The 20801-nt window shown below is 49.4% G+C and overlaps 1 protein-coding gene across 1 annotated transcript in view; it reads left to right on the top strand.

The window, feature by feature from the left end:
* LOC135826209 (fibrillin-2-like) overlaps positions 1–5330 on the top strand; it is a 15898-nt gene extending 10568 nt beyond the window's left edge. The window contains exons 2-4 of the mRNA XM_065338840.1: positions 1–625; positions 2051–2234; positions 3217–5330. The exon at positions 1–625 is cut by the window's left edge and continues 2600 nt beyond it. Coding sequence (XP_065194912.1) covers positions 1–625; positions 2051–2234; positions 3217–4234 — 1827 coding nt within the window. The 3' untranslated portion in view covers positions 4235–5330. The remainder of the gene's footprint in view (positions 626–2050; positions 2235–3216) is intronic.
* The last annotated feature ends 15471 nt before the right edge of the window (positions 5331–20801 follow it).

Here is a 20801-nt window from a genome sequence, read left to right as displayed (position 1 = left end):
GACGGCGGCTTCACCGGCAACGGCACATCGTGCGCTGACGTCGACGAATGCGCAGCAGTCACGGCAACCTCCCCGCCGTGCAATCAGGACGCCGAGTGCGCTAACGTGGCGGGCTCCTACGTCTGCCGGTGCCGCACTGGGTTCACCGGACCGGCGGGCGGTGATCAATGTGCGAACACGGACGAATGCAGTCTAGGGACGCACATGTGCTCGGACGGTGCCGCTTGCACGGACACGCACGGATCCTATAGTTGCCAGTGCCTCGTTGGGTACATGGGTGACGGCTACAGTTGTACCAATGTTGACGAATGCGCGCGGCAGCACCCATGCGGCAAGTGCGACCCACACAACGTTATCGGCGGCGACGGCACGAACTGCACAACGTGCCCGGCCTGTGTGGACACCGTAGGGTCGTTTAGCTGCCAGTGCCCGGCGCTGTACGAGTGGACGGGCACCGGCTGCCAGGCACTGGACATCTGCCGCACCAAGCTGCACCAGTGCAGCATGAACGCCACCTGCATACACCGCGACACCACGCCGGCGCTGTCCACGCAATGCTACACCTGCCACTGCCTGTCGGGCTTTGTAGGCAACGGAACTGTCTGCAGCCATCTGCAGCTGCCAGGTTAGTACTGTTGTTGCCCGTGTTTGATCTGCGTTGTTTAGCTGTGTTTTAAAACCTTCTTCAATATGTGGAGGTGTGCTAGTGAAGAGTTTCAAGATGCTTTTTCAAAAGCCTGAAGCACCAGGGCCGTTGGAGGCTGTTGGCAAGTGGTACGGCCGGGGGCCCGGGGTGTCCCCCAGAAGAGGGGGGGGGGGGGTTATGGGGTCAGTGCCCCTTGCGGGAGTGCGGGGGTCGAACCCCAGTGTTAGAAACATTTGGGATTCAATGCAATAGAAAGCACCCCCGATGCAGATCTTGAACATTGTACAGCCAGTCAAGCATTCTGCAACTCCCGCCAATTTAACCTTGAATCGTGCCTTGGTTCATTTTTAGTGGACTTTCAGCTCCAGCTTGTCTTGGTTGCGCTCACCCTCCCCTCCTTACCGTATCATCTCTAATATAAGCACGGTCCTATATTTTTTCAATGTACCTCCGCCCATGCTAATAATGGAGACGTTCCTTTATTGGAGACTGTTCCATTATTATTTCAACCTCATTTCAGAGGTTTGTGCACCGCGCGCGCGCGATCGCGCGACTGACCATGATAACATGTACATGTACATGCAATGTGCGTACATATACTACCGTACGGTGTCCTTTATTGGAGGCCCGGGTGGTTTTCAGAGCACTTCACATTGAGCACTTCACAGTGTGCTTATAATGGGGACTGAGCACTTTATTTTTTGAATGCCGCCCCAATGTGTTCCATTATTGGAGACGTGCTATTATTGGAGACTGTGCTTATATTAGAGATAATACGGTATGTTATTTCTTTAACTTAGAACCTTCCAAGCCGTTGGAAGGCTGTTGGAGTGCGCATCCAAGATGTGCTAGAGCTGTTAGCCAGTTAGTTGTAGAACGCCAGTACCGTCGGTCAGTGTCGTGCAATGTTATCGCATGAGCTGATTGTAAAGTAACTGGTGGTGTTAGTGGATATTACAGAGTAACTTGTAGCTCTATGGTGCTTGTGTCTTTGTTACTAGTATCATCGCATTCTTGACCCTGAGGGAAGTAAAAGTTGAATTCTTCCCCGCTTGTGTTCCATTTGTAGTTAGATTTTCAGTGAGCGTGAAAGAACGAGAGTGGGCGTGCTTGTGTGGAAAGGGCTCAGGAAAATTGATGGACACTAAGGTTTCGAAAAGTTAAAGTATACATGTGCTAGACTTTGTTCAAGAGCCTGAAGTGTGTCTTTCTTCTTAGCATTATCGCATTCTTGTCTCCAAGGAAACTGAAAGTCAATGCCCCCCCCCCCCCCTCATACTTGTGTTCCATGTGTTTATACATGTCCGGTTAGAGTAGGGGAATGAGAATGGGTGTGCCTATGGAGAAGAAGCTAATGAAAGTCGCCGTTGTGTGTTTCCCGCGTTGCTTGTGTTGCGTGTGTAGTGACCCATCCACAGGCGGCCACGCTGCGCTGGACAGTGCTGGTGATTGGCATTGCCGGCACGGTGCTGGTCGCCTGCATCATCTCCACCTTCCTGGTCATGCACGTGCGCAGCAAGAGCAGGACGAAAGCGGAGCAGCAGCCGCCGCTCTGCGCGCAGGAGATGCGCGAGAATCCCTCTGACGAGTGAGTGCCGCGCATGTACCATGAGTGGTTGTTTGTTTGTCTGTTAGTTTAAAAAAATATGTCTAATTCCAAAATCTTTCAGAGTCCGCACATTTCAGACATGATCGTACAAGGCATTTCACGAAATACTATGGCAACAGCCCATGGCAACCGTGGAAGTGGAGTGTGTTGCTGTGCACTCTACTGCCTCGGCAAGAAAGACAATAACATTTTAAACCTCCCATGATCAATGTGCCATGGTCGAAATCCACTTTGAGCGCTAGCTCTCCGACCAGAACATGTGCGGCCATTTGGCCATTTGTGGGTGAATTTGCACATTTGCAATGCACTGGATCGAGTCTTGTATATTGCGCCATTACAAAAACCTCATCTCAAGAATTTGTCCATGAGGTACGGATACAATCACCAATGGCTGGAGTGTGATAACAACATACAGACAAAGTGGGTTCAATTGTGGTGACATCATCCCACAGATACATTGGGCTGGAGATGATGACATCAGAAGACCGAAATGATTTTACAATGACCATTTCTAGGAAGCTTTGGTGTTTGGTCCCACTCTGACTGCGTAGTGCTTTTGTCGGAGAGGCAACTTGTGGTGCATGCTGGTGCAACATTTTCTTTGTACAGTCAATGAATCTGGAGTTGGAAATCCATTCAAGATTTGAGCATGGTCATGCGGATGAATACTTGTACCAAGACAATAATCCTGTGTGTGTGTGTGTGTGTTTGTATGTATGTGTGTGTGTGTGTGTGTGTGTGTGTGTGTGTGTGTGTGTGTGTGTGAGTGTGTGTGTGGGTGTGTGTGCGTGGGTGTGTGTGTGTGCATGCGTATGTGCACGTGTCTGTCCATATGTGTACGTGTGTGTGTTTGTGCGTCCATGTGTGCACGTGTCCGTGCGTCCATGCGTGAATGCGTGCACGCCTACTCGCGTCGATGTGCGCGCACGCCTGCTCTGTCACCGCACGTCTGTTCTCGCAGCAACTACGACACATACGCGGACGTGAAGACCTACATGTCGGGAACGTCGCTACACAGCAACAACAACAACAACAACAACAACAACATCAACAACGCACGCTACTCTTTCACGGGCTCAAGAATCAGCCTGCCCACGGCGTCCGGTAACTTTGATCCCGTCGATGATGCTACCAAGGCCGGGAAGCACTGGGGACCAGCAATTAGCTGCACCAGCGCCGATCGCAACAAGAGTCGAAAGGGCAAAAGCAACGACAATAACGCCAACCACAACAGGGCTGACCTATGCGCCACATCGTCGTTTCTCTCAGATATTCGCAGTTTCGACGGCCCCAGCGAGCCAGTGAGTCCGGAGGGATTGCGCCGCCACACGAGCATGAAGCTTCCCGGACAGATGGACCACATGAACCCGCCGAGCTTGCCTCCCCTGCGACAGGAGACCACCAGCAACGACAACGGCGAAGACGTGTACAGTGATTACATGGACCTGCCGAAAAGCCAGGCAGCGCCGCCGCCGCCGAAGGATAAACTGCACGACCGCAACCGCCTGAGACCGAACGGCGTGAACAGAGGCAGTCAGCGCAGTAATACCGGCAACGCCTCTTTCCGCTCCGTAGGAGGCGGTAGTATGCAACGCGGCAACCAGGCCGCTGCCAGCGAGAACGCTCACAAACCGTTCGCATTACAGCCGTCTATCGGCAGCTTCAACTCGACGGTCTTCGAAGAGTTTGAAAACGATTACTCCATGTACTCAGATGTCGCCTCGCAGAGGTCGGTCGTCTCGCACCTGGCCGGCTCGAGCGTTGAAGATAACTGCGTGCTCGACAACCAGCCGATAATGGACGACGCCTCGTCGGGCGACATCTACTCCGAGTACGGCACGGCTACCGCACAGCACACACCGCAGCACTCGCAACTCCCCTCGCCCACTGCTCACTTGGCAAAGCTGCCACAGCCGGCCGAAAGCTCCACGGTGTCGCACTTCGTATCCGATGACCTCACCAGCCCCCGGCCCCTGTAATGGCAGGATCTCGCAGTCGGTCAGAAGTCCTCCACCACAACAGTCCGCACATGGTTGTGAAAGAAAAAGTAAAGCCTGACTCCCAGGTCAGGCACGCTCCCGTGATGGATATTTAAACACGGGGGCATCAACATGCACCCTGCACTGGTGCACGCAGGTGGTAGTGAAAATTTCACAAAAGTTGGTTAGTGCCGAGCGGTGAGCAGGGAATAATAGCCTTGACGGAATTTTGTCTTGCGTGTCCGCAAGTGTTCTTTCCCGGCAGGGCCCACTGATTTATTCATGCATGCATTTTTGATCAATCCGGCGCTCGTTTGTCCAAGGCAGTCCCGCACATGTGCAGCTGTCACAATTTGTCTCGCACATGGTCAATGCCTCTTGAGTCCTGGTCGGAGCTGGTCAACCCATATTCCAAGTGCTGGTCGGGGTTGTTAAGCCCCTATTCTAAGTTCGGGTCGGGGTTGTTTAACCCTTATACTGAGTACTGGCCGAGGCTGTTCAACCCGTATTCCCAGTACTGATTGGGGCTGCGCAACCCATCCATCTTGCACATGCCTGTTTGCACGACCGTTCTCTACTCTCTGCTATCTCGAACACTGCATGTCTGTAACCCCGATACCATTGCTGCCAGCTGCCAGTCTCACCAAAGCATTACAGCTCATAACAGTAGTATGCAGGTCGCTACTGCTGTGCAGCAATGAACTATGCTAATGAGTTATCAGCAGTGATGCTGATCACACGCTAAGTCGCTTTCTCTCCATCTCTCGCTTTCATCTTTCCATCTCAACAGTGCATGGCCGAGTGCCATTACCATCACGCAAAGAGGCCAGCTTGTCCAGCCGAGGCTTGGACCTAACTTGTGTTCTTTCTTTTGAAATTCCACTTTTCTTGGTGGTTGTGTACTGTACTGGTTCCATGGTCAATAGAACGCTCTTATCTGCTTTCGTTTTCCTAGATACACGTCCATACGCACTGAAGTTTGTCTTTCGGGACAAGCTGACTACTGCGGTTGGCCTTTACAGCTTGCGCTCCACACATTCATATCATGTCTCCATATCATTTTTTTGTTAGATGCGTGTAAAATTAGCCTCGAAACAAGTCCTCGAAATAAATACAAACTTCACCGAGATGTTGGGCCGAAGGCACTTTACAGTACGTCGAAGTATATGTACGGACATGTGACCACTTCGTAACCCGGTTCGGAAATAGCCTGCTCCATCACCTTCAGTGGACCCATTGCGCATTTCCAAATATGGAAGGTATGAGTAATGCCTGTGAGTACGCTAGCGCTGGGATCAGCAATGCACTGTTCAACACCCCACACGACCATGCATGCCCGGGTGGCTGTGTGGCTGTAGGGTGTTCGCCGTGCAAATTACAGTGTACGTCTGTTGCGCAATGGGTCCGCTGGCTGTGGCGAGGCGACCTGCAGCTTCATTCATAGGAATGTATGTACACCACTGATCATTGAAATCCAGTCGCATCCATCAAGTACGCGCCGGGCATTGTGCGCCCTAGATCTGCACACGCTGGGCTGTGAAATGGTGCAACGCGCGTACTTGAGTGACGCGACCGGATTTCATGGAGCAGCACTACCGACCTACTGTTTCCCATTTACTCTGCGATTGACCCATTGAGTAATGCTTGTGAGTACCCAGGAATGCACTGTTCAACACCCCCAGACGACTAGGCATTGGCGGATATTGCTCGAAAAGGTGGCAGATTCTGCTCGAAAAGCAGTGAAATTGGTAGAACCATACAAACCTTATGGCTGGCAATTCCTCGAATTCTGCTCCATTTCTTTACCCACATACCAAACATGCATGAAGCTTACCAGAAAAGTACGGCGACTTCTGCCAATTTTTCTGCCGGCATTATCCACGTATGTCTACAGGCGACCATGCCCAGGTGGCTGTGCAAGCGTGTTTATGGTGCAAATTACGTCATTGCGCAATGGTTCCATAGTATCGAACTCATTTTCATTGATTCCTGCAAAGTTTCAGGAAAATCGACCTCATCAGGTTTGCAAGTTTTGCTGAAACGTTGTAAGACTTGATGAAAGCGAGTTCGATACCATGCACAGTGAATATGAAAGAGCCTCTCAGCAGATCTGCTCTAAACTGCTTCCTAATAACTTAAAATAAGTTGCCTTCTATTCAAGTGAAGATTAACCTTATTCTATAATAGTCGACACTGGAAGTTCAACCCTAATGGCTTGCTAGCACCGTCCACGTTTGCAGATTTGCAGGGCGATACAGTCAGACCTCGCTTATCCGGTCCTGTTTTATCCGGATCCCTCGCCATCCGGAAGAAAATCTTTTTTTTCTATTTACAGCATGTGCCATGCATACATGTCATTATGTGTGTTCGATTATTTTGTTCCCTTGCCTATCCGGAGATTTTTTACGGATATGTGCGGTTAAGCGAGTTCTGGCTGTAACAAGCCATAAGCCCCCCCCCCCCCCCCCCCTACCCCATTTGCCATTGCCAGGCACTCACCATTATTATGAACAGTAATCATTGTCTGTTCCAGAGCTGGGTTAGCCGGGTCCTGGAGGTACTTGAGCCCGCTTGGAAAAAGAACACCGGGTTGGGAGTACATATGCTACATAATAATTACATGATACCGGTACATCAGGGAGTTTTAAAATAATGTGTACGGCTCCCTGATGTGCATGCAGTAGCCGCTCTTGGACGTACCCGGCTCCCACCCGGTTGGAAGAGCTGTGCCAGGTACACGTGTGCCCGGTTGGTTTGAAATCCTAGAGCAGACACTGCTACTCACCGAGACAAGCGCTGTGCGTCCTCGCCTTGCAACATACTGTGAAATCGAAAACATGTTAAAAACTATCAAGCAAGGCTTTTGCTTCTATATTATACTGTAAAAGCAGAACTTTTCGGTGGTGTTTTATTTTCGGTAACTTCGGTGCCGACAATTTTTACCCATAATAAAACGCACCGAAAATTTCGGTGCAGCCAATACTGTTTACATGTAGTGACTAGTGCACCTACCTGGAGAACGGGTTTTACCGAAAATTTCCCTCTACCAAACCGCCGATTTTGGAGAAAACTGAATATATTACACCACCGAAAATTTCTGCTTTTACAGTATACTAAGGGTGCATTCTTTATTCTCTAGCTTCTCGGAGAAGAAGAAAAGAGAAGTCGAAGAAAGTGGTATCATGCAAGAACGGCCCGGGTCTCCAAGAAGTCGGAGATATTTTGCACATGTGAAGCAATTATGAAGCGCCAAAGGGGCTGTGTTCTTGAGTGCCACGTATGTAGTACGCACTGTGCGTATGCAAAAAGGAAAATGCGTACACTCATGATCAACACGTGGCTTTTAGCTGTAGTTCGCATGCGCTGATCCCAAACCGCGGGAATCTCCAAGTTTCAGCCACCTCTGAAGCTTGGAGAGCTTTGGAGAACCTCCTAAAATTCGGAGAGGATATAAGAACAGCTCTCGAACCTTTCCGAGAGTCTCCCACTTTTCCGAGAGGATTTACGAACGCGCCCTTACTGACACAAACAACGCGGAAAAGGGCAAATGATGTCATTGCAGTGAAACTTCATGATGCATACATCATGGACATGCCTTTATTGCTCAGTCCACACATTCCAGTACCATCTTCAGATAAAGGAATTGGAGAAATCTATTGCTAAAGTAACTATCCCGGTCACCCCGGATCTTCCCAAATGACATAAGGTTCCAACTTTAGAAAGAGAAAATTAATACCTGACAAAGAAATAATCAATGCAATATCCGCCACTTGGATATTCAAGTGATGCACTGATATACCCTGTGGCAATACGCCCAGTGAGAAGGCAGAATTTGCCTGTGCTTCTGGTGAAGTAATATAAAGCTAAACAAAGGATATAATGGTTACTCAACACGTGCTGGCAAGTTAAACAATAACAATCTTCAGTTAGAGAATGAGAGACAAACCTTCCACAGATATTCAGTAGGTCTGTGTTTGTTACTAAAAAAATACAATAATAAATTTATTTTGTTAACGGGAGGTAATCTTGGGTGCTGTAAAAATAAAAATAAACACTTGCAGAAGGCGGCTTACAACAGAAAAAAAGGAACGAAGAAGCGAGAGAGTGTGTTTGGGATCAGCACGGAAAAAAGAGGGCTATGCAGAGTAAGAATATTTGGAAATACAGTAGGAACTATCGGTGTAAGTTAAAGTGCTTTTTTTCTAAATTAATAGGAAAATATGATCTGAACCTGTTGCAATACAGGCGCTTGCTGTTGTCAGGGCTGGGAGATAATTATAAATTATAATTATCTAATTTATAATTAATCATGTCTTGACCGGTGTTTCTCGAGTTATTTCGAGAATGCGCATGTGTGTGTGTGTGTGTGTGTGCGTGCGTGTGTGTGTGTGTGTGTGTGTGTGTGTATTTAAGCGCGCCCTGCAAGCACACAAAAAATTCACATGACCAAACGCGTTTAGCGCAACACATGCCAGACTAGACACAGACAGATTAAACAGATTTGAGGCACACTCCAGGCCAGCAGATCAAAAGGCTCGTTAGCTTGTGCTCGAAGTATGTGGGTATGATCAGGACTGCGTACAGCCAGCTTGTGTGTAAGTTTGCAGAAGTACACGCTCACTTCGAGTGAATCTGTCACATTACACGGGTTCCACGTTCTGTGTTCTAACACAATAGACGTACATAGACAGTTTGTGTGTCTGTCTGTATGTGTGTCTGTGTGTGTGTGTGCCTGTGTGTGGCTGTGCGTGTGTCTTTCTGTGTGTGTCTGTGTGTGTCTTTCTCTGTGTGTCTGTGTGTGTCTTTCTGTGTGTGTGTGTGTGTGTGTGTGTGTGTGTGTGTGTGTGTCTGTGTGTGTCTTTCTGTGTGTGTGTCTGTGTGTGTGTCTGTGTGTGTTTCTTTCTGTGTGTGTTTCTTTCTGTGTGTGTGTGTGTGTGTGTGTGTGTGTGTGTGTGTCTCTGTGTGTGTGTGTGTCTCTTTCTGTGTGTGTCTCTTTCTGTGTGTGTCTGTTTGTCCGTGTGTGTGTTGTGTCCGTGTGTGTGTGTCGGTGTGTGTCTGTGTGTGTCTGTGTGTCTGTGTGTGTGTGTCTTTCTGTGTGTGTCTGTGTGTCCGTGTGTGTGTTGTGTCCGTGTGTGTGTGTGTGTCTGTGTGTGTGTGTCTGTGTGTGTGTGTCTTTCTGTGTGTGTGTGTGTGTGTGTGTGTGTGTGTGTGTGTGTGTGTGTGTGCATCTGTGTGTCCATGTGTGTGTGTGTTCTGTGTGTGTGTGTGTATGCGTGTGTGTGTGTGTGTGTGTGTGTTTGTGTGTCTTTCTCATTCTCCTAGCTCGTCTTTCATTCTCCTGGGTGGTTAACAACAGCCAGTGTATGCCGGAGTATGTGGTGTGGTGTTTGTTGAAAAAGAAATAAAAAAATAAAAAAATTGGGATTCACTGGCCAGAAAAAGTCACTTCAAACAGCTGTGTGGTGGATACCAGGCTAAAATTAGTTGCGGTCAATTCATCAGCCTTGCAAGCTGTTGAATTGTGTAATCCCAGCACAAGTTGCTATGTCTAACATAGCTGTTCGCTATCATCGCTTCCGCGATGGGCATGTCTGAGGTCTGAGGGTGTGTGTGTGTGTGTGTGTGTGTGTGTGTGTGTGTGTGTGTGTGTGTGTGTGTGTTTGTATGTGTGTATGTGGTGAGCCCATAAGTGGGATCATTTTCAAGTCCACCCAGAGTTTTGGGGATTTCAGGGGGTGTTGGCCGTTGGGCGGTTCAATAATCAATTGAGTCATCTTTCTAAGATTCCTTTTGAGTCTCTCTCCCCTCTCCCGGGGGGACTCACGTGACCAGTTTTGGCAGTGAGCAACAAGTACAGTACAGTGTGTGTGTGTGTGTGTGTGTGTGTGTGTGTGTGTGTGTGTGTGTGTGTGTGTGTGTGTGTGTGTGTGTCTGTGTGACATGAGTATGTTGCTACACACAGCGATGTTGACTGTATCTTAACTTATCGACTTTATTCAATGCCATTGACCGACTGTCACCTGCTTTATGACCGACAGTGCCTCTCTCGTTCTTGAACATAGGATAGGAACTTGTGTGAATTGCCCTATTAGGCCACGCCGTTTTTTTCTATGTTTCGCGTCACCTTATTCGATCAAATCAATGAGGGAGGGCGAAAAAAATAAAAAGCCATAAAAAAACACAGTGTACCTGTACGTGCATTGCATTTGTGTACAGTGAAGCGACGCGGCACTGTTCATGTACATTGACTTAATATACATCATGAATACATGAGTGTATCCCCTCTGCCATGCTTGTGGTCCAAACACAGGCGGCATGATGATTGTGTGACTTGCGGCCCAGCGTATTGCACACATATTATGTACATGTGTGTGAGCTGAGTTACATTTTCCGGTTTTCTGGGTTTGCATTAAATTTTTATTGCATTTTCAACAACAACAAAAAAATTGTTCCGGTTTTTTTTGAAACTCCGGCTGTGAAATACATGCGAGCGGGGGACGCGAAACATAGATAAAAAACGGTGTGGCCTTAAAATACAAAAATTAAAACTGCTACTACTACTGCGTCAAATGGGTGACTCACACGCATAGAAAGTAATGGGGAAAAGGTGCAAGGTTTTTTGGCACCGCACTTCACGCTTTTGTGTTTACTCACACTTGCACATTTTCTCCATACGATTACCACTTCACAGCGTACGACTGTCGTGGACATTGAAATCCGTTTGGATGACCGGGGCCGACGCCCTTACTGCTTTGAGCGCGTATGTGCCCTGCATGTAGTTCACATCGGGGAGTCGTAAAATACCGGTATATTACGACTCCCTGGTTCACATTCACACGGTAAACATGGGACAGCAGTGCTCGCGGCTGAAGGGCCTGCACCCCGAGGCCGCTTGACTTCTCAAAAGGATTTCAATGCCGCTACAGTAGCACTTATGCATAATTATAATTATATCTTGACTAGTTTGAGGGAAAGACACAAACGGGAAAAGTCTGAAGAAAAAATTGACTGTCATCAATCACCTGGATTCGAACCATTATGCCCATGTATGTCCAATTAACCAATAACAAGCAAACGAAACACAATAGGAACCTATTGGGTAGGGTTCATCGTTCAAACAGACCCATGTGGTGTGTGTTACAGACCCATGTGGTGTGTGTTTCGCACTGTACTGGTACTGCGCTGTGTGTGAAAGCAAAACTGGGAATTGCGTTTTTGCATAATGCTCCGGCCATTTGATCTTGAGGGGCAAGTCCACTACAACGGTACACACTGTGATACCAATCCTGCATCAAAGGGCATGCTGTGTACGATCATATCCCCAAATATACAACAACAGGCTATACCTGCCAAATATGGGACAAGTTGTCCCTGAGGACTAGGACGGTGGCGGCCCATGTTTTACGCATACACCCCACTCATATGTCAAGTATACTTCACAACGCATGGCCTGAGCTTGCAGGCCAAGTGCATCATCGGAGGTACATGTCACGTTACACCTGGACATTTATACATGTATTTAATTTGTAACATACCGTATTATCTCTATTACAAGCGCAGTCTCTTGCAGAAGCCCAGTCCCTATTATAAGCGCACTCCAGGAGGGCTTCGAAGATATACAAGCGCAGACCCGCCTCCAATATAAGCGATGGGCTTATAATCTGTCCCTCCAGGAACTTGCGATTTCACGGCCGCGTTGTTTTCCGCGATTTGAACAAAAGTCCGCGGTATCCGCGATATTTGAAAAGTCATCCACGATATTGTAGAAAACTGTCCTTGATACTTGAATAGCACCGCAATATTTCGAAAAGCACCCGCGATATTCGAGTCTTTCTTCGATGTTGTTTAGTTCTTCAAGCTCGTCAGTAGTTTACTTGTGAGATAGACACCAGAATGGAGAAGTTTCTGGGCAAATCAGCGGCTGACAAGTCAGGCTCGCGTAGAGTGTTGTCCACGGATGGAGGAAAGCTGTGTTGCAAGCTCCTGTCAGGCAGTTGAACACAGTTGCCATCGAGTACAACGCAGCACATGTGCATAATTTATGCTGTACGACTCGTACATCGCAGCACACTACAGTTCAAGTACCAAAATCGGCCGCATTTTCCGCAATTTTACCACAATAATCCCGCAATATTTGACAAAATCCGCAATATTCCCCCCAATTTGTGGCATTTTACCTAGCAACTTTTTCCGCGATATTTCCGAAATGTCTCCGCAAGTTTCTGGAGGGACAGTATAATGGAGAACCGTATGGATCACGCTCATGCATGTTTGACGTCACACAGTATCACATAAACACAATGCTGATTGCTGTGTTAAAACTGTCGGTGATCCCCGAGATTTAAAGTTCAGACTCACTCAGTGCAAAGCAGGAAGCACAAAGCTGCAGTCCCGGTATCTGCTGGGAAAACTTTGTGCTACTGGTACAATGAAACATATTAGGCATTGTATATGTACTAAGTGGTTGAAACCTTATGAGCCCAGTCTCTAGTATGAGCCCAGTCTCTAGTATGAGCCCAGGGTCTGGACTGGTGAAAAAATACAAACGCTGGGCTTATAATGGAGATAATACGGTATGTGAGAGTTCAAAAAGGTTTTTCTCTAATCAGCTCAACCTTATCGAGTGTCCGGTCGACTTATCTACTAAGGCGTTCAACCTTTATCTTAACCGTACGCACATGCGCACACACACGCACACACACACACACATGCACACACACACACACACACACACACACACACACACACACACACACACACACACACACACACACACACACACACAAACAGACACACACACAAAAACACATACACACACACACACACACACACACACATACACACACACACACACACACACGCACGTGCACACATGCACACACATGCGCGCGCACACACACACACACACACACAAGTACTAGCGGACAGCATTGCGCATTTGAAACTACAACATGCATTCCAACATACAAGGAAAAGTGACAGTTTGGACTCTTAACCGCACTGTACATACAGACAAAGTTGCACCTGGGCTTACCTTATGCATGGTGTATGGCAGTAAAGTGCTCAACATGCTGAATATTGTCCGGTTTGTGAGACATACGTGAGATTCAAAACCATTGATTCTGATCCGGCTAGTTTGTTGTTTGCACCGGTGAACGAGAATGTGGTGAACGTGTTATTCATCAAGGCTGGACCCGAGCGCGTGTCCTTGCCAACTTGCTGCAGCAGCTGCTGCTGCTGCTGCTGTTGCTGAGCGGTTGCCAAGGCAACGTTGTTATGCAGCTCTGCCATGGATTTGCTGGTGTGCAGCGTCGCCTGGTTGCTATTGGTGACGGAGTCATTGGCCGACACCAGTTTGTATGCGTCGTCCTCCAGCTCGTCGTCCGCTGCGATTGCTTGATTGATGATGGCTGCAATGCGAAGCTCAGCTGTGCGACTGTCATTACAAGCTGCCACACCAGGTACTAGTTCATAGGGCTCTGGAACTATGCTATCAGCAGCAATGGAAGCATGCAACGACTGTACACTGCGCACTCGTGCATGTCGCTCTCCGGAGCCACCTCCTGCCAGTATGGCTGGTTCGTGCAAAACATACTGCTGGTCGTCGACAGGCTGGCCAAGGATTCGAGATTGGGCCCGAGGGTCGGGATTCTTGGAAGCTTTGTGAATTCTTGTGTGGCGTACATTGATAGCCTCTCTAGATTTTGAGATGAGCGGATAGATATCGTTGCTTTTGTTTAGGCCACCGGGGGCGGGTGCATCGTCACCACCAACGCCGTCATAGAAACTCTCTCCATCTCGAACACTCAGCCGCTTCTGTTGCATCAACACGGCTCTGGCATTCGGGGCGTGGAAGTGCACCGCCTTGGATGCACTCTTGCTGGCGGCCACCGAGCAGTCAGCCGTTCCGACTAGTTCAACCGTTGTCGTGTTGAATAGCGCCACCATTCCGGTGTCGGTCTCTGTCACTTCATACTCCATTGAGTTTTCAACATCAATTTCTACATTGAACACAGACACAGGAACACTGGCGCCATGCTTGGATCGGAATGCAAGTTTCCCAGTAGCATCCTTAGCCAATGCTCTCTTGTTTCTGCCAGGTGAATGAACCAAACTGGCCTGTTCCACCTTAGGCTTGGCTTTGGACAAAGCTAGATATTTCGTGACTTGGTATAGGCTGACGACTGCGATTAGAGTTGTTGAGCCTGGCTGGTCAAAGAGACCGATTTCCCTTGCATTGACTGAGGCGACACTGCAGCGGGAAGTGAATTCGCCATGGAACCCTGGTGACGACACGAAGATGCTCAGGGGAACAACGGCGCCATAGTTTGTAGCGAAGGCGAGCTGCCCATCCCGGTCTTCAAACACTTGCTGAAGCTGGATGGCATGGATCTTGGCGGACGGTAGCTGCTGCTTCGGGCGGGATATTGCCGTGCGAAGGTATGCGTCGTAGATTGAGCTTTCGGCTGCTTGAATCTCCTTGAAGCCTTGCGTTGTCGTGTGTGCTGGGTTGGAGGTCTCCGACACAAGACTTGTAGCTACCAAGCGATGCGTGTCGCGTTCCAGTAGGGCATAGCAGCCATTACAATCTACAGCCACCGCGTGCTCCTGGAAGTTACCCTCGTTGACCCTGTCTCCAAACACACTCGTCATGGGCACATCAACACCTAGTTTGTTACTGGTGAACACAAAGTCTCCGGAGAGGGTTTTGGCTACGGCTTGTTCGTTGCTGTACTCTGGCTGTAGATCAGGTGTGTTGAGAACCGGAGAATTGTCGAACTGTATACTAAGCTCAGCTTGGTCCATCAAGGTGGCCTGGCTGATTTCATTAGCACTGGCAAATCCTAGCAGCTCAGAGGTTGTATTGTCAAGCAGAGCATAGCCTCCGCCTGGTCTGCTCAGGATGTCATAGTGCGGAAGCTGACTTTCGTCGATCGGCACGCGGAAAGCATTCAACGGTACCAAGCCCCCAGTGGCTGCTCTGAACACGTATTGTCCCTGGACTTGCTTCACATTGGCTGCTAAAGGTGCAGAAGATGCTGCCATGTTCCAGGTGGCACGTTTCCTTCCTGGGTCACCACCTCTGGTGGGGGGGCTCTGGCTTGTCCAACTTCATCTCTGAAGTTTCCCAGACATCAATACCCTCTGAGTATATGACCTCGTCGTTGGCTATTGGTTCCGCAGTCTTGCTCACAGTGTTTGCAGCTTTGCTATTATCGTCCGTAAGCACGCTCTGCCTCTCGGTCACCTTTGTGCAGGAGCTGTACGCTGGCAGTGTTGCTAATGGTTCTGGTTTCGCTGCGGCCTGGGGCACGCTAGAACCGTCCCTGTCGGGCAGGGTACTCGTGCCGTCCTGTTCTGAGTTCTGATGAGTGGGCCTGGCCAGGGGTGGTAAGTTGCTGCTGTAGCTGCCGACAGTGGCTTGCTGCTGCTGCTGCTGCAGTCTCCAGCCACCGTGTTGCTGCCCTACGCGGTCGTACAATGCGTCCACCTCATGCGTCCCGTCGGATTCCATTGCCGCCATGGCAGCCTGCTTGGCTACGTTGTGACTCAGTCTCAGCTCTGTGCCAGAGTAGGTCACGTCGATACCGGTCAGGGCCGGCGGAGGCGGGCAGACACCGTTGCCACCGGGCTGGGCCAAGTCAACATCCGTCGTTGACATGAGCGTGGCACAGGATAGGCTTGCGCTGTTTAGCTCACTGTGCGTGCCCGTTGAGGAGCCGCTGAACTCGCTGAACGTCTTCTGCAGCAGTCCTCCCGTTCCCAGCAGAGCGGCCCAGGCCAGGTCCGGGGGTACGGCGGCCGTTTCGTACTCGCCGCCGCGATCCAGAGCGGGCGTCATGTTGCTGAAATCCGAGGAGCCACTGTGTCGTCTGGAAGCCGAGGTGCTCGACGGCAATAGCTTCTTGTGCTTGTCCATGCGCTTGGTGAAGCTCAACTCAAAGTTCTGCGGGACGCTGCCACTACCGCCACTGCTGTTTCTGGTTCGAGCGTCGGGCGGCGGAAAAGTGGAGTAGTCGCTGTCGTACTCGTCTTCTTTGGGAGCACCGGGAGTGAGGTAGACATTCCCGGTGCGACTCCGACGCGATCCACCCTCGTCGTCTGTTGCCTGCGCGACCTCCCACCTGTGCACGCATAGCAATGGGAAAGCGAGAAGAAAACAATGGCAAAGAAAAGCCAACATTACTCTTATCTTATGACAAAGAAAAGGAACAAGGAAATACAAGTCACGCTATAATGTCCTTTGTTTTAAGCCGTCATTGTTCTTATCCAAAAAACAACAAAACAATGTTTTTTTGTTGAAAATAAAAGGGAGTGCGTGGGAGCTTGTACCTCTCCGATTAACTTTAAAATCCGTACCCCAATTTCACACTGTAGTCTTCGGTACGGACTTGTCTGTGCAGTAAAACCTGTCATGGCGACCACTTGGATAAGGCGACCACCTGTCCCAGAAGACCACCTGTCCCAGAAGACCACCTGTCCCAGAAGACCACCTGTACCAGAAGACCACCTGTCCCAGAAGACCACCTGTCCCAGAAGACCACCTGTCCCAGAAGGCCACCTGTCCCAGAAGACCACCTGTCCCAAAAGACCACCTGTCCCAGAAGACCACCTGTCCCAAAAGACCACCTGTCCCAAAAGACCACCTGTCCCAGAAGACCACCTGTCCCAAAAGACCACCTGTCCCAGAAGACCACTGCAGCCAGGACCAACGGATGTTATTTCCAGTCAAATGACCCTAGATAAGGAGACAACCTCGTGATGGAGACCCCATTTTGAAGGTACCTTGAGCAGTCGTCTTAGACAGGTTTCACTGTACCTGGTTTGAAGTTCGTAATGCCCTAAATGGCCCACGGTCCACTGTGCCTACTCAGCATCTGGAACCTGGGCTATTTTGCTTTGTGATTTTCTTCTGTCTTCCTGTCATTCTATTTCCTTTCCTCCTTTGCTTCATTCCTTCCAAATTTCGCCTTGATGTGGTTGGGCCGCTGTCCCGTTTAAAGTGCGAAGTTAAATATACACGAACAATCATACATCTCCACTTGCAACATTGAACTACGCTGCTGTCCGGAATTAGCAAGGTGCTTGCATGGATGCATGCGCAGATAACACATTTGATTAATTTGTTCGCCGCCGTCCTGACTTCAGATTTCCAAAAACTGCGCACTAGGGTGAGTGTGAGTGGTTTTGTGTGCGTGGGGTAGGGGGAGGGAGTGAGTGGTTATTGTATTGCATTTGGTATTTATTTAGATTAGCAACCAGAATAGGCAAATTGCCTAATGACAATGGCACCACTGTAGAGAAGCGAATGAAGAGAAGATGACAAAACAGAAGTACAAGAGCTTCAAAAAAGAACTACAAAAGATCGCCGGCTTACTCAACATTGCCTTTGGACCGCTTGTCTCTCCTCTTCTTCACTACGATTGCCAGTACGAACAGCAGGATGATCATGACCCCCGCAATGACCACAATCAGAATCAGCCACCAGCTGAAGTCTGTCTGAGGCTCCTTGTTGAACTTTCTCCCTGTGAAAACAACAACAGAAGAAAAAGGGAGGAATTCTCAGTGTTCATTTCCTAAGCCCATTCAGCACGTGCGAATATGTGGGCGGTTTACCACCGCTGACATTGACACGCAGGTGCATAATAATACTGTAAAGTACCGCCAGAGCGCCGCGTCTCGCGAGAGCGCCCCACCTTGAGTCTACAGCCAGAGAAAGGAAAATCGTGTGGCAGAGTGCAACGAAGTTTGTACGATGTAAGAATCTTCGTGTACTAAGGTCACACTTGGTAGGTTTTTGTGTGGAGCTTGTGTCCGGTCGAAGGTACGGATTGTCTGCAGAACGTGCCATATGTGTACAAAGTTCGTGTCGTATGATCTACAGATAGGAGACCACCACCACACTACGACCACGAAAGGACGAGATGATGGGGCGCTCTGGCGGTACTTTACGGTAATACTAATAAAGAGAGGAATGGTGAGCACACATGCTCTTTCCCTGGACATTGCCAATTCACAACTCATTTTGATGTTTCGGACAACAACACATATACAAATCCACAATATTTTTTGTGAAATCTGATTACTTTCCTGTGAGCAATCAGATTTTTTTTACTAAGTCCACTATGCTCCCGAATGAATGCGGAAAGTGGTGGCGGTTGCGATGAAATTAGAAACCCGTTCCCTTTCCATGCCCCTTCCTGTTTGATTCTGCTACTATTATCTGAGCGAGGGCACCTGGGCTGGGTCCTGGCGATGAAGTCAACCGTTTCCTCAGACTTCCCCCGTTTCAACTGCCTGGAACTTACGAATATCATTGGAACCGAGCCCACCTGTATTTAACCAATGGTAGTTCTCTTAGGAGCTATCCGAAATTATTGATAGTTGTCATGGAATGAAAACGTTTAGGTATCACCCTTGCAATCTACTCAACAACTAGGATGAGAAATAGATGGTCTTGACAACTAGAGTTGTTTCATGTTTCAGTTATCATTTTTTTCTTTTCAAAACGAAACTCTCCTCAGCCCACCCACCTAAATCGAAACCGTTTTCTTTTGTGCAAAAGATCGATAATAATATTAGGTGGACGGTTCCAACAGAACGAACTTAGAAGTAGCGTGTTGTGGTATTTGTGATGAATTTGGTTGTTTCTATGTGGAACACATGGTTCCTGCGAAACTTGACACTTGACAGCCTCACTACTGCCGCGTCACTAAGGGTGTGTTCCACGCAGCAACAACCTATTTCACCCTTAACAGGAACAGTACTATATGAATGAATTACAGTATGGCAGGTACTTACTGGAGACAGTGATAGGGGAACAGTGTGAGCCGTTTCCAGTGTAACCCTCAAGGCATGAACACGAATAGCATTGCTCAGCTGTGCTCGCAGCGCTGCCACCAGAGCCATTCATCGGTGAACACGTGCTGTTGACACTACACTGATGCAGACCGTAACTGCAGGCGTCCACAGCCAGGCTGCAGCCGGAACCCGTCCAGCTGTAGAGCATTGGGCACTGGCACAGGTAGGACCCACCTTGGCGCATCAAACATGATGAGCACACCGTACAGGGATTATTCGCCGACGCACTACAGTTTCCACACGGACTATCCGTGCAGGCATTCACCTCTCTGCAAACATGTCCATCACCAGTGTACGGGTTATTGCATTCACACAAGTATGAACCAGGCGTGTCGGCGCATGTAGCATCCAGAGAGCAATCGTGTCCGCCTTCAAAGCACTCGTGGACGTTTTCGCATTGACCGCTCGCTCCCTGAGTGAAGCCGACGTCACAGCTGCATGTATAGCTACCCTGAGTGTTGTCACACATGGACTTTGGTGCAGTGCAGGCATGTACGCCGGCATGACATTCGTCAGCATCACTGCACTGGGTACCGTTTCCAGCGTATCCGTCTGCGCACGTGCACACGTGTGCTGCTCCGTCTGCGCTAGCGGCGCAGGTAGCGAGCGGAGAGCACGGATGCCCGTCGCACGGGTCAACCTTAACGCACGTCTGTTCCAAGTTGCTACGGTAACCTTTGCGGCAAGCACAACGAATTGTAAGTTCACCGTACTCACAATCAGAGTTTGCCGGGCAATTGAACTTAGGGCAAGCTACTTGGCATTTATCGGACGTAGAGTTGTACTCGTAGTCTGTCGGACAGTTGCAGGATCTGATGCTCATACCGGTACCGACATCCGGGGTACGATTCACACAGGCCGTGGGTGTAGCGAACGGAACGACCGATGCGTGATCGCAAATCACGCCGTTGCCAATATAACCGGCCATGCAATGGCAAGCACTGTCTGATTGGCCGGCCGTACTGGAGCAGGTTGCGTGCAGCGAGCATGCCGCGCAAGGGTCTGCAGTGACGCACGAGTCAGCTTGCTGCATGTAACCACCAAGACAGGCACAGCTGACTGCCTGCTGTCCACGGTGGCATTCTGCATTTGGCGGGCAATTCAGCGTTGAGCATTTTCTTTGACATTTATCAGCGGTGGCATTATATTCGTAGGCAGCATCCGTACAGAAGCAAGCGGCTGACGCCAAGTCTCCGGTTGCGCCTGGGCATGTGGGGTCTGTGTAAGGTTGAGGTGTGAATCCCAGTTGGTCGTACAGGGGAAATATTGAACAGAGGACGAGAAAAGCCCAGATGCATCCGCCGCTTGCTCTGGCATCCATGTCGCTAGTTGGAGTTGCCCTGTGTGTATGTCTGTTTGTGTATGTGCGCACACGTGTGTGTGTGTGTGTGTGTGTGTGTGTGTGTGTGTGTGTGTGTGTGTGTGTCCAGTGTCTTCCAGTGGAAGACAGTTTGAATTTTTTGAGCTCCTGTTTCTGAATCTCCAAAGAGTTTATACCAGCCCTAGGGCGGCCCAAAGGCCGCCCTAGGAAGTTTCCCTAGTCCCCTACGTCGAGGTATAACAGTGTGGGCTTCAGGACGTGCGTTTGATGCCGTCACTCCACACTGTTCTCGTCGTAGAAGCCGCCGTCAGTTCTTGCCAAACGACGAACGGGAAAAATGTTGGCACGTAGAAACCGGAGAGGAGGAGAGAAGAAGTTGAGCAT

Source organism: Sycon ciliatum, chromosome 10 (assembly GCF_964019385.1).
Source record: "Sycon ciliatum chromosome 10, ocSycCili1.1, whole genome shotgun sequence".
NCBI classification, from domain to species: Eukaryota; Metazoa; Porifera; class Calcarea; order Leucosolenida; family Sycettidae; genus Sycon; species Sycon ciliatum.
This window is presented reverse-complemented; position numbering and strand designations above follow the sequence as displayed.